At 34.9% G+C, this 13,289-nt stretch overlaps 1 protein-coding gene across 1 annotated transcript; it reads right to left on the reverse strand.

The window, feature by feature from the left end:
- Positions 1 to 9,714: 9,714 nt before the first annotated feature.
- On the reverse strand, positions 9,715 to 12,326 carry LOC111914267 (uncharacterized). Its single transcript, XM_052766193.1, has 3 exons — positions 11,659 to 12,326; positions 11,170 to 11,270; positions 9,715 to 10,489 (listed from the first exon to the last, which is right to left on the reverse strand). The coding sequence occupies exons 1-3, from the start codon at positions 12,189 to 12,191 to the stop codon at positions 9,858 to 9,860; spliced, it is 1,266 nt and encodes a 421-aa protein (XP_052622153.1). The 5' UTR covers positions 12,192 to 12,326; the 3' UTR covers positions 9,715 to 9,857.
- Between the last annotated feature and the right edge of the window lie 963 nt (positions 12,327 to 13,289).

The following is a 13,289-nucleotide window of genomic DNA, read 5'->3' on the forward strand; positions in this document are numbered from 1 at the left end:
ATGCCAAACTTTTGGATCTACAAGCCCTCTTCATGTTCTTGCTACTTCTTCAAGCTCCTTGCACTTCAAAACCACCAAAATGCTCAAAATAAGCTCAAGATACAAGCAAGAGGGTTAGGTTGGACACACACACACACACACACACACAGAGATTTGTAAGGTTTAAAGGGTTTTGCATTAGTTTTACAAGATGGAGATGCCATAAGAAATATAAATATGAATATCATGCGAGAGATCTTATTTTTTAGTCATCTTCATTATCTTACACATCTTTCTTTCTATTATTTTTACTACCAATTATGTAACCATTTCTTTTTAATTTGTAGTTTATTCCATGATCATCCAAAGTCAATGAAAAAAGAAAAGAGAAACCAATTCTAAAGACTAAATTAACATGTATTTTTCTTTGATTATGTTATTTTCTTTATTGATTATTTAACATAGATATTATTTAACTTTTCTAGTAGACCATATTATAAGTTTGGGGATAAAGATCCAAGATTGGTATGAATTAGAGGTATTGATTTTATAATGTTTACTTATGGATTGTATTAGATAATATTTTATATATATAACATGTGAAATACGGTAAATTTAAAAATATCAAACAATCAAATTGGTTGAATTGGTTTGAAGTCAATTATGTTGTATTTAGATAGTTACAAAATTTTAAATTATTTTAATAGTAAAGAAATTAAATAAGAATTTTAACAATATGTTTTTTCTAATATAATGAAAAGCGATTATTATTTATTAACTCATAAATGGGAAAAAAAAGGTGACCGGTGGATCGATTGACTATTACAAAGTTAAATGTTTTGTTTAATATTTAAATCAAATCATAGTTGAGTTTAGGTATTTGAATTGGAGTTAAGAGTCTCCTAGATGAGAATTAAACATTATTTTTGAATAATAAAAAGTATGTTAGTTCTTTTGAGATATTGTACCCCGATTAAAATTATGGGCATTTAAACCCTAATATATAGTTTGAGTGTTTGAATTGGAGTTAAGAGATTTCTAGATGAGAATAAAGCATTATTATTGGCTAATAAAAAATATGTTAGCTGCTTTGAGATATTATACCTCAATTAAAATCGTGGGCATTTAAATATGAGGAATGAACTAAATCTAGTCTTCATCTTTTATTGAATTTTGTAATTTTGTCCGACTTCCCTTGCTTTTTTATTTCTTGAATAAAATTTAGCTATCATTTTAAATTAAAAAAAAAAGTGTTAAAAAGTAGGAGTGTGAGAAATAAATAAAAGTGAGGGTTGTAGACTGTAATTCTAATGAATATATCCTTATAAACAACCAATCCTTTAAAGTTTCTAAAGTTTATTTATTCATAGAAGATGTTCTTTAAGATGATAAGAAAAACATATTCAATATATATATATATATATATATATATATATATATATATATATATATATATATATATATATATATATATATATATATATATATATATATATATATATATATATATATATATATATATATATATATATGAGAGCTATGATGATGAAGGTTGTATCATATACTCTTTCTGAACTTGAAAATCTCAAATAACGGATTTATTGTTTTGAGAATTGTCATTGTTGAAATAGATATTTAATACAATGCAAATAGTAATCTAATTAAATTGTTTATCAACAATGAAAAATCAGATTTGGGTATCAAATTGAAAAAAAAATACTTTAGTTAATAATAGATTGCGTCTAAAATTTTTATATTCATAACTTTATTACATACTATGTGTGAAACCAGTATATTATACAAGTTTATTTAAAAAAAAAATAAACATTAAAGTGTAAATGTAAATTATTTTTTAATATACAACTTTAAAATAAAAAAGAAAAAAAAACATATTTATTGCAATTTAATATCATATATATAATATTTAATACTTTACATATATAAGTATATCACTTTAATTTTAAAAATTGAAATAAACCAAAAATTGACAAATGAATAATATTTATTTTAAAAATACCATAAAATGACAAGTGTCAAAACTCATGAGAGATTGACATGTGGCAAAAAAAACTTTCATTTATTAAGGATGATTTTTCTCTTAGGCAATGTGTGGCTATTCATCTAGTTTTTAATATAATTCTATTGGATTGCCTTTTTTTTATATACAAAACTAATAACACGTGCACTGAAAAATTCAAGATGCAGTACCAAATATTTAGCTTAGCGTTAGTTAGTGCCATATAATTAGGCTTGTATTTCTTTCTTCTTGCTGTATAAATACGTGTACATCAGCTGTATTTCACATCAATGCAACACACTTTACAGTATCTTTTACACATTGCTTATATGGTATCAGAGCAGAGTTAACACTGGTATCCCCTTTTTACCCTTCGATTCCTCTTTTTTTTTCACCATGACCACTTCCGCTCCATCGCTCTTAGCACAAGCCTCCACCGGCGCCGTTCCGTTTCATCTTCCTCAGATCACAATCAAACTTGATCGGGACAATTTCTCTCTCTGGCAGTCCACGATTACTCAAGCTCTCGAAGCTTTTGATTTGGAGTCCTTCATCCTCCATCCCAATCCACCTCCAACAACCTACCTCTCCAGCGATTCTGAAGAAGACAGTGAACCTGAGCCAAAAATCAATCCAACTTACACCCTATGGAAGAAACGAGACAAACTCGTTCTTTTGTGGATCAAAACCACCATTTCCCCTCAGGCCATGGCCCTAATCACTTGAGCCAACTCTTCCTTCGATGCCTGGACCACACTTGAAAAATCCTTTCAATCACAAACACGTGCACGCAGAATGGCGTTAAAAGTTCAACTACAAACACTTTCCAAGGGCTCACTGTCGATGATCGATTACATCGAACAAAAGCGATCCATCGCCGACTCTCTAGCTGAAAATCTTTGTCCTGTCTCCGATGAGGACTTAATTGGCTATCTTCTTTCTGGTTTAGATTCATCATACGCTGCCTTTGCCACTACCTTCATGATGCACGTGGCCACTGTCACCATTGACGACCTCACTGGCTTTCTTCTTCAAGAAGAAGCTCGTATTGAACAGGAACACCGTCGCCACTCATAGCTCATCCCCCAATCCTCCACCCCTGGCGCATCTGTCACTGGTTCCTCCGCCCTTGCTGCAAACCGCTCCACCTTCAGACCCTCCAACCATTACAACCCCTCCACCACTTCATCCCCCAATCGCCGCTCTGATTCCCGCAATCCCACCAATCGGCGACCCCGCCCTATGTGTCAGCTGTGTAGCCGTCCAGGTCACGAAGCCATTGACTGCTGGCAACGCACCAATCAGATCGATTACCCCTCTCGTCATGTTAATCCTCGGGACAATTCCAGACAAGCCAATGTTGCTCACGTTACCACTTCCTCCACTGTCATGGATCCTACCTGGTATTTTGACTCAGGGGCAACTGGTCACGTTACACCTGATCTTCGAAAGCTTCATATTGCCGATGACTACACCGGTACTGACAAAGTGAAGGTTGGCAATGGTAATCATTTGTCTATTTCTCATATTGGTATTAGTTCTTTGCATAACCTTCGCTTGCCATCTGTTCTTGTTGTTCCAAATTTAACCAAAAATCTTTTGAGTGTCTCCAAACTCACTGCTGATAATGATATCTTTATGGAATTTTGGCGTGAACATTGCACTGTTAAGGATTTGCAGGGTCGAACTCTGCTCCAGGGAGCGGTTAACAATGGCCTCTACCAACTCCCATCCTCCCCCAACAAGTGTTCTTCTCGCATGGCCTTATCAGGAGTCCGCACATTTGTTCAAGGCTGGCACCAGAGACTAGCACACCCACATGAGCCCCTGTTACGCAAACTCATTTCATCATTTCAGCTTCCAGTTTCTTCTAATAAATTTCCTAATGTATGTGCCTCCTACCAATTAGGCAAGAGTCACCGTTTGCATCTTCCTGTTCCCCATAAAGATTCATCATCACCATTTGATCTAGTGTACTCAGATGTATGGGGACCATCCCCTTTATTTTCAATAAATGGACATCGATATTTCCTACTATTTGTTAATGATTGTTCAAAATATGTGTGGATTTATTTTCTAACCAACAAATCCCAAGTTTTTTTCCACGTTTGTCCAGTTTAAACAAATGATCAAGACTCAATTTAACAGGGATATTAAAGCCCTTCAGTCCGATTGGGGTGGCGAATATCGAAATGTATCTACCTTTCTTCGTGCTCATGGAATTGACCATCGTGTTTCTTGTCCTCATACACAGGAACAAAATGGGGTTGTCGAACGCCGTAACCGCATTATCGTTGAGAAAGGTCTCACTCTCCTCGCACAATCTTCCCTTCCACAACCTTTTTGGGAGCATGCCTTCAAAACAACCACGTATCTTCATAACCGAACCATCACCCCCCTGCTACAATGTCAGTCTCCATACCAGAAATTGTACAACAAAATTCTGGATTACAAGTTTTTAAAAACGTTTGGCTGCCTCTGCTATCCTTTCTTGCGACCCTATACCTCTCATAAACTCGACTTCCATTCCCTACCTTGCATATTTCTTGGGTACAACCCAACACACAAAGGTTACCTGTGTTACCATCAGCCCTCTTCCCGTATTTATGTCTCTAGACATGTAGTATTCAACGAAGCTGTCTTCCCATACTTACCCACACCTACATCAACTTCCTTATCCAATCCCACCACATCATCTCCAATCAATTCCGATTTACTTGCACAAGCAGCCAATCTTTTACCACCATCATCCCCTACCATGCCCTCATCTTCATCTACCATCTACAGTCCTCCTATTTCAGGACCCATTCCCTCCACTACAACCCCTTCCCCTCCTCCCATCCCCTCTCCTACTCCATCATCACCTCACCATAATCCCCAACCACATTCCACACACTCTCCTTCCTCCCCTACTCAACCTTCTACCTCTCACTATCGTCCTGCTCCACACAAAACACATCCAATGGTAACTCGTGCCTCCACCAATTCTCTTACGCCCAAAATCTTCCATACATCCACAGATTCTGATTATGAACCACGTCTTTTTTCTCACGCTATTAAAATACCGTGTTGGCAACAAGCTATGCAAAACGAATACCATGCTCTTATGAGAAATAACACATGGTCTCTTGTTCCTTGTCCTACTAATGTCAATATAGTTGGATGTAAATGGATTTTCAGGCTCAAACGACGTGCAGATGGTACTATTGAACGTCACAAAGCCCGCCTTGTGGCTCAAGGATACACCCAAGCAGCTAATGTTGACTACTTTGACACCTTCAGTCCGGTGATCAAACCTACTACCATCCGCCTAGTTCTATCTATTGCCCTCTCTCAAGGATGGACGCTTCGACAACTCGACATCAACAACGCATTCCTAAATGGCGATCTCAACGAAATTGTGTACATGAAACAGCCACGTGGCTTTGAAGATCCCACCAGACCCGATCATGTTTGTCGCCTTCACAAGGCTCTCTATGGGTTAAAGCAGGCTCCGAGAGCTTGGTTCACCAAACTCAAGACATATCTCATTACCCAGGGCTTTACTGCTTGCAAATCCGATACCTCGCTTTTTGTTCACATAAGTCCCACTACCACCATTTATGTCCTAGTTTATGTCGATGATGTCATTATTACAAGTAACAATGCAGTCAGAATTCAGCAATTCATTCATCACTTACACAAGACCTTTGCACTGAAGGACCTGGGTTCTCTGCATCATTTTTTGGGACTTCAAATTACACCTACAACCACTGGTTTGGATCTTTCTCAACATCGATACATCATGGACATTCTCCACAAAAGCAAAATGGTAGACGCCTCTCCACTTAACACCCCAGCTGATCCTGCTTCACGTTTGTCCCCTGATGGCGATCCGTTTCATGATCCAACACTGTTTCAACAGATCATCGGCTCACTACAATATGCCACTATCACAAGACCAGACATTGCCTTTGCCGTCAACCGGGTCTGCCAATTCATGCACTCTCCAACAATTCAGCACTGGCAAGCAACCAAACGCATTCTCCGTTACCTGAAAGGAACTGCCACTCACTGTCTTCACTTCTCTCCAACAAAGGCTGACTCACTTCTAGCATATTCCGATGCAAGTTGGGTTTCAAATCAAGAAGACAGCCGCTCTCAATACGGGTACGCTATATTTCATGGACCAAATCTCATCAGTTGGACCTCTCGGAAGCAAAAAGTTGTTGCTCGATCAAGCACTGAAGCAGAATATCGAGCCTTAGCATATACCACCGCTGAATTATTATGGCTCAAACACTTGATTCAAGAACTTCACGCACCCATAACCAAACAACCAATGCTTCTATGTGACAATGTCGGGGCTATCTTCATGAGTAAAAATCCGGTTATCAGCACCAGGTCAAAACACATCGCCTTAGATTTTCACTTCATTCGTGAACAAGTAGAAAATGGTACTCTAAAAGTCTGCTATATCTCCTCGGTTGATCAGTTGGCGGACATTTTCACGAAGCCTCTCGCACGCGATCGAGTCCACATGCTACACTACAAGCTTCAAGTCCGTCCCGCCCTTCAGCTTGCCGGGGGGTAATAACACGTGCACTGAAAAATTCAAGATGCAGTACCAAATATTTAGCTTACCGTTAGTTAGTGCCATATAATTAGGCTTGTATTTCTTTCTTCTTGCTGTATAAATACATGTACATCAGCTGTATTTCACATCAATGAAACACACTTTACAATATCTTTTACACATTGCTTATAAAAACAAATTGAATATCATCACGTTATCATAAAATGTAAACAAAGTTATAATGTTTTACACTAAGAACACGTAGTGTTCAAAATCTCAACTATTGTATTATGCCAAATATTCATGAAATTAACACAAGCATAAGCTAAACCCAACATCTTTCCTAGAATTAAGCCATCATGCATCACTAAAAGCTTGATTAAACTTAGATTTATAACATGCAATAAATAAATTAAAACTTGACTTATTATTATTTTAAAAAAACATCTTCCTAATTAAGCTAGAATCCACAATACTTCTCTAATTTCTTATAAATTGTTTACTTCTCCCTTCTGTTTTGAAGTATTAAAACTAGCCCGACACTTCCAATTTGCAAATGAAAGGGAAAAAGGCTGTTTATGCCATTTCTGAATTCGTCGGGGCCTTACGACTTAAACAGAAGATGGGCTAACTTGAATCATCAACCGAACTGCTTTTTCCATTATTTGACCCAATAACAAATTTTAACAATTCATTTCTCCCAAGTTATATCTATCTTATGTTTTATGAAAATCACATTACAATTTACATCACTGTTTAACAGCAATTATAAAATCATAAGATTAGCTAATTATTTGACTATAATAAGGCTGAATTTCCAAACCTAGTAAAACTCAAGTTTTGTGTTACATTTATCATTTCATCTTAATTACATTTCTGTCTATAGAGTTTTTTTTTTTTTTTTTTTTTTTTTTTTTTTTTTTTTTTTTTTTTTTTTAATACACGACTTTTGTTTAAGATAAAGTTTCTTTGAGTCCTCGATTTCCAGCAATTTTACTTTCCAGATTTTTCTGTCTTCTATCTCGATTCTGCCAAGAGTTCAATGGCTGCCCTACTAGACCTCCAATCTTTTAATCGTCATCTTAACAGCTTGCAACTTCCTAAGCCAGATAAGATCAGGATAACCACGAGTTTATAAATTATAAAAAAAAAAAAAAAAAAACTAAACTTCGAAAGGAAACAACACATTTATGTAAACCCATTCCCTATAACTCTCCAAATTATTTTAAATAGTCACTGAAATTTTCAGCTCAAAGCCCCACACATTAGACACATCACAGAGATTAGGGGTGTGTGTATAACTGTATATATATATAATTACACATATCAACATATATAATAAAACTGAAAAAAAAATAGATATCTAAAAAGATAAAAAGTTTATCATCCACAAAATAATGCATTGTTCCCCAATTTGCTGGACACTCCGAACACAAAATATAATCTTACAATATTTATGTATATATGTTTAACATGTACAACTAAAACATTTTTTTGTATGGACTGAAAGTTCTTTTGATTTTTTTTTTCTTAAATTAAGAGAATCTTTGTTGATGCTTATATCAAGATGGAGGTGCTTTAACATGTGTTGGCACTTAGAAATTCAATGATATTAAAGTATGAACTAATGTGCTTCATTTATTAGCTCGAACTTTCATTACATTCAAAATGATCTTGGTAATCATAAAACCCAAAACCCATGCAATGTTTTTGTCTTGAATGAGTAACGATATGGTTTCTTTATATTCTTTTTTTAAAGGCATTTGATAACTTTTGTAACTTTTTATATTTTTATAAATTAACTTTTAATGAAAAAATATAATCAGTGAGACAGTGACGAAGTCGACGAAAAATGGGTGGTCTTTTATAGTTTACAATGAAATGCTTTTAATAAATTAAAAAAATAAAACTATAATATAATTACAATCTTGAATATTTTTAAAAAGTTACATGCTTAAAGATTCTATAAATTAAAATGGGTATCACTACATATAATTTATATTTTATACCATTTCATACGATGATACTCATGATAGAACGGAAAAAAAATACTTAAAAAGGATAAGATATTTTATGTTTCGTATATATTTAGTTATTGTTTTTTTTTTGTCCACATTTGTCCATTAAACTAGTTATCTTGTACACGGTTAATCCTTAAGACCAGTTGTTGTGAGTTTAGCTGATTTCTGGCAAAACTCTGATCAATTACTCTGGCGAGTTTCCGGTCATAAACACAAAAAGCACCAAAAGACACATACAAACACAAAAACACTTAGATTTGTGTATTTGTTTCTCCAAATGCAAGTTTGTTCCAGAATCATGGTGTTTTTGCTCATTAATCATTGGAAATCGGAAATCATGTTCATCCCTTCAACCCCGTCAACCAAAAAAGTCTTCAAGCCATAAAATGAGTTTCGGCGTCAAACATTTGAAAGATGATAAGATAAATTGAGTTAAATGTGACATTTGATTCGAAAAATAATGATATTAGACATTTCCAAATGACAAATGACAATTTCATTTTGTAAATACTTGTTTTAAATTGATAACTGAAGACTGATAATTGATAACTAGAATATATATAAATTTTATTTGTAAAGACTTGTTCAACCAATATAGTTGCTTACTTTTGAAAATTAAAATGAAAGTAAAAAAAGTAACAAAATCATAAAAGCATTAGAAAATAATTTGAAATAGCTATTGTGTAATTAGTTTTCTTTAAATAAAATGTTAAACTTGTAGTTCTGAATATATATTTTTCCCCTTTCTGTTTGAGCTATTTATTAAAAGCATAAAATCAATCTGAAAAAGGTTGTTACTAAACATAACATAATGATACCTTTCTTTTAACTCTCGACAATATCTAATAAGTTAATATAAGATAGTTTGCATCATAAAAAGAATGGGATGTCACATATAATATACTCTTTTAACATCAAAATATCCGACCAATCTAAATAAGATACAGGATTTCTGTATTTGCAAAAAGCAACTACCACTTACACTATAAATCAACAATGACAAATAAAAGGGCCTTTTCTTTTCCTTTTAGTCCGAAATTCTGACACATTTTACCCAATTTTTATACATGATTTATACAAAATCGCTAGTCCCCATGAACAATGATCAATTTGATTGCTAGGGATACAAATAAAAAAAAATGTACGAAGTACGAACTGATTTAATTTTATATACAAAGTGGAAGATTATAATAATGTCACCATAATTTTAGCTTCCCATTAATCCAAAATTAGAAAATTAAAAAAATCTTAAGCCCACATTAATTAAAAAAAGAAAAAGATGACATCAGCTTTCCATTGCCTTGTAAATAACCACGAAACAGGGTAGTATGGCCCTCGGATTACAAACGTACAGCTCCTCAATATTCGAGTATGACCCGGGATACCCGGCCATCGAATCATACGCTCCATCTTCCTCCGGCGGCGCGTTCCCCACCACGCGCTTCACTTTCCCGGCAATCACTCGACAAACCAGCATCGCCCTCAGCCCACGCGCCCCAACCCCAAGAGAGTCATGCGCCTTACCACTACTCGCGGTGGTGCACACCCCTTTCTTTCCAGCTTCGCCGGACTTTGGGTTTTGGAAACCATGGCGGATGATCGTGCAGACGCCGCAGCCGGGGACGGAGCCGCAGAGGCTGGAGGAGCCGTGGGAGCCTAGAGAGCAGGCGAGTGTGGTGCAGTGGAAGCGGAGGAGCTCGTTGCCGTCGGCGGCACAGCGAGAGGCGGTGGCAGTGGCGGTTGCTCGGATCTTGATGGTGTCACGGCAGTCCTCGAAACGTTGGATAGTCCGACGAGTGTTGTTGACTTTTAAGATCCGTTCGATTGTGAAGATCGGATGGTCCTTATTTTGCCAGCTGGACTTGAATATTATCTCCACAATATTTCGACCCGAATCTTCGAGTCCGAGCTCCGATACTATACAAATCAAACCAAACAAAAATAATTTACATTAATTGTCCTTATACTATTCATAAATACGTTTAACACCCTAGGATTGTTGTAGAATATGGACCTAAGACCTAACTTGTTTTTTTTTTGGCAAATTTTCAACATCCAAGACTTTATATTACATAAAACAATAAATGGTTTGAGAATTACTCATGAACAAACAAATCAACCTTATAAATACATTGCACATGCAAAAATCTCAACTTTTTTTACATGATATTGACATTTCAATCGACATATATTGTATTTTCTTTGGTATGAAGGCAAATCTAATATTAATATAAATGGTCCCAAAAGGAATGTGGTTACATGATTACCCCATGGGAACAAAGGCACACACTTGTCTATGGTAAAGACATAAAAGTCACTTGATTTTAGCTTTTTGGTCAGTCATTCATCATCTTCAGATAAACACAATAAAAAATATAAACGTTGTTATCCTTATGGTAAAAAATATACATATGATATTGTATATAGGTATGTGTCACTCGAACTCATGTACACTCGGTTTTAATGAACTTTTGACACATAATTAGTACTCAACTATCAGTTAGCTTTTCGCAAACATAACCTAAATCCTTTTTTTTTTTCTTTTTTTAATTATGTTAACTAAAATTTTATGATTAAAATGATTATAAAATATATACCGGCATGCTTAATAGCTTGATGATGCTCCAAGCTTTCCATTTTTGGGAAGACTTCTCCACATTCTGAACATACACAAATTGTACTTCTTGGAATTGCTTGTCTGCATGGTCAAAACAAATGTCAAAGTTATTTATACTGTATTAAAAGTATGACATTTTAAGTAAATAGGGTCAATAAGCTACTTCAATGTTAAACACCATCCATCATTTTAATTATCATTTTTTAAAAAAATAAGCACACAAACTTGTTTAGTTTCTGTATTTCTAGAACGAATGAGCTACGGATCTATAGAAAATATTTTACATTTTTCTTTTCTGATATGAGAAAACTAAAACATTAACCTATTCTGATTTGTCTTTTAGTGTTTATATTTTTCGGAGATATTTATTAATATATTGTATAATGAAATTATGAAAATAATAAATAACACATTAATGTCGTAGAAGAAACAAAAATGAAAAATGAAAGAAGAAAGAAGTGAGAGTGACCTTGCAGGATCAACAATGGCATGACATTCATAGCACCCAGAAAGCTTCCTCAATTGCATGCCTCTGGAAGATGACGTGTAACCACCTTGACCATTGGATCTAACTGAACCAGTTACAGACCTAGTAGAAGAAGAAGAAGAAGCACCATTACTAAGGTGTTTCTTCCTTCGGAGTAAGCCGGATTCCTGACCAACGCTGCTACTTTCCGGCGAGTTATCCGCCCTATGAACAACCCTCGTATTCCCATTAGCAACATCCTTGAAACTGCATATGGAGCCACAAGAACTCAACTTCGAGTACCCATTGGTGTTCCTTGATGCGTCTTGTTGGATCTTCTGATCCGACCCGGAAACATCCATCTGTTTGCATTTCAACAGATTCTTGATTTGGTCCCATGATGATGAAGATGATGATGATGATGGTGATGATGAGTGTTGGTGTTTGAGTTTAGGGTTTTGTGGGTGATGTTGTCTTCTACGCTTTGTGGGTTGTACCTTGTGGGTTTCAGAAGGTGTAGGCGTAAGAACCGCCATGAAAGGAGGAGGCGGGTACTAGAGTTGTTGCAGGAAAACGTTCATGGAAGAAAGAGAGATGCTTTTGAAAGGCGTTTTGCTTCTTTTAATGAGGAGTGGATCTGAGGTAAATTTGAGGAGGGAAAAAGGGTTGGTGAAATTTATTATTTTAGCCCTCTTTATTTTAGTATTTTATTTATTTTCCAAAATTACTTTTCCATTATTTTAGTTTCAATGTTTTAAGGGTTTATGGAAATAATTGTTTTTTGGAACGATTAGAAGTTATTATTAAACTAGTAAAGTGTTTGAAAAAAAAATACATCATCGAAAAAGAAATAGACAAAGACAACACTAAGTATTCTGATTTAGGCTAAACTATTTGCCATGATGACTAATCCAAACGTAAAGATTAGCTAAAACTCATCTACAATTAGTAGTCATGAAACTCCGACCTATGAACATATTGTCATTTATAGCCTTCCAAACTAACCAAATTATGAAATAATATTAATCTTCTACGTTTAAGAAAATAGTTCCATAGGCGCCAAAGTATCAAATATTATATCGTCAACATGATGATTAAGAAATGAAGAAGGAACGCATCAATCGGAAATTGAAACTCGGACTAAGGAAGGAGCTACCAAAAAGGGAGAAATGACATCAAATGGGAAATTAAATCTTACATATCGCTATATGGAAGTAAGGGTACACCCCCTTCGAAGGTTGTCTATCACAAAAGTTCTAACGGAAAGAAATAAATGATTTTTGTATTTAAGGGTTGAATCATGCTCAAAGTTCTCAAATCTCGGTTTCATTCCGGTAAGAGGAATTCGATGTTATGATTTGTTTGTTTTACATCTCAATTTTGATTAGATAATCCATGGTTAATAATAGTTTCTAGATTATCTTATTATCTAGATGAATTTGAATGTGTAATTTTGTTCTACAACAACATTTTTTTTTAATATTTTGTTTAGGATTAAAATGTCTAATGACTTATCATATAAGTTCATGTTTTAACCACCATTCACAAACTTACTTACCAGTCCTTTCATATTATTATATTATGACACAACTAGACGTATAATTACGCATTGCGCAGTATAAAATTATATGGCT

This window comes from Lactuca sativa, chromosome 8 (assembly GCF_002870075.4).
Source record: "Lactuca sativa cultivar Salinas chromosome 8, Lsat_Salinas_v11, whole genome shotgun sequence".
NCBI classification, from domain to species: Eukaryota; Viridiplantae; Streptophyta; class Magnoliopsida; order Asterales; family Asteraceae; genus Lactuca; species Lactuca sativa.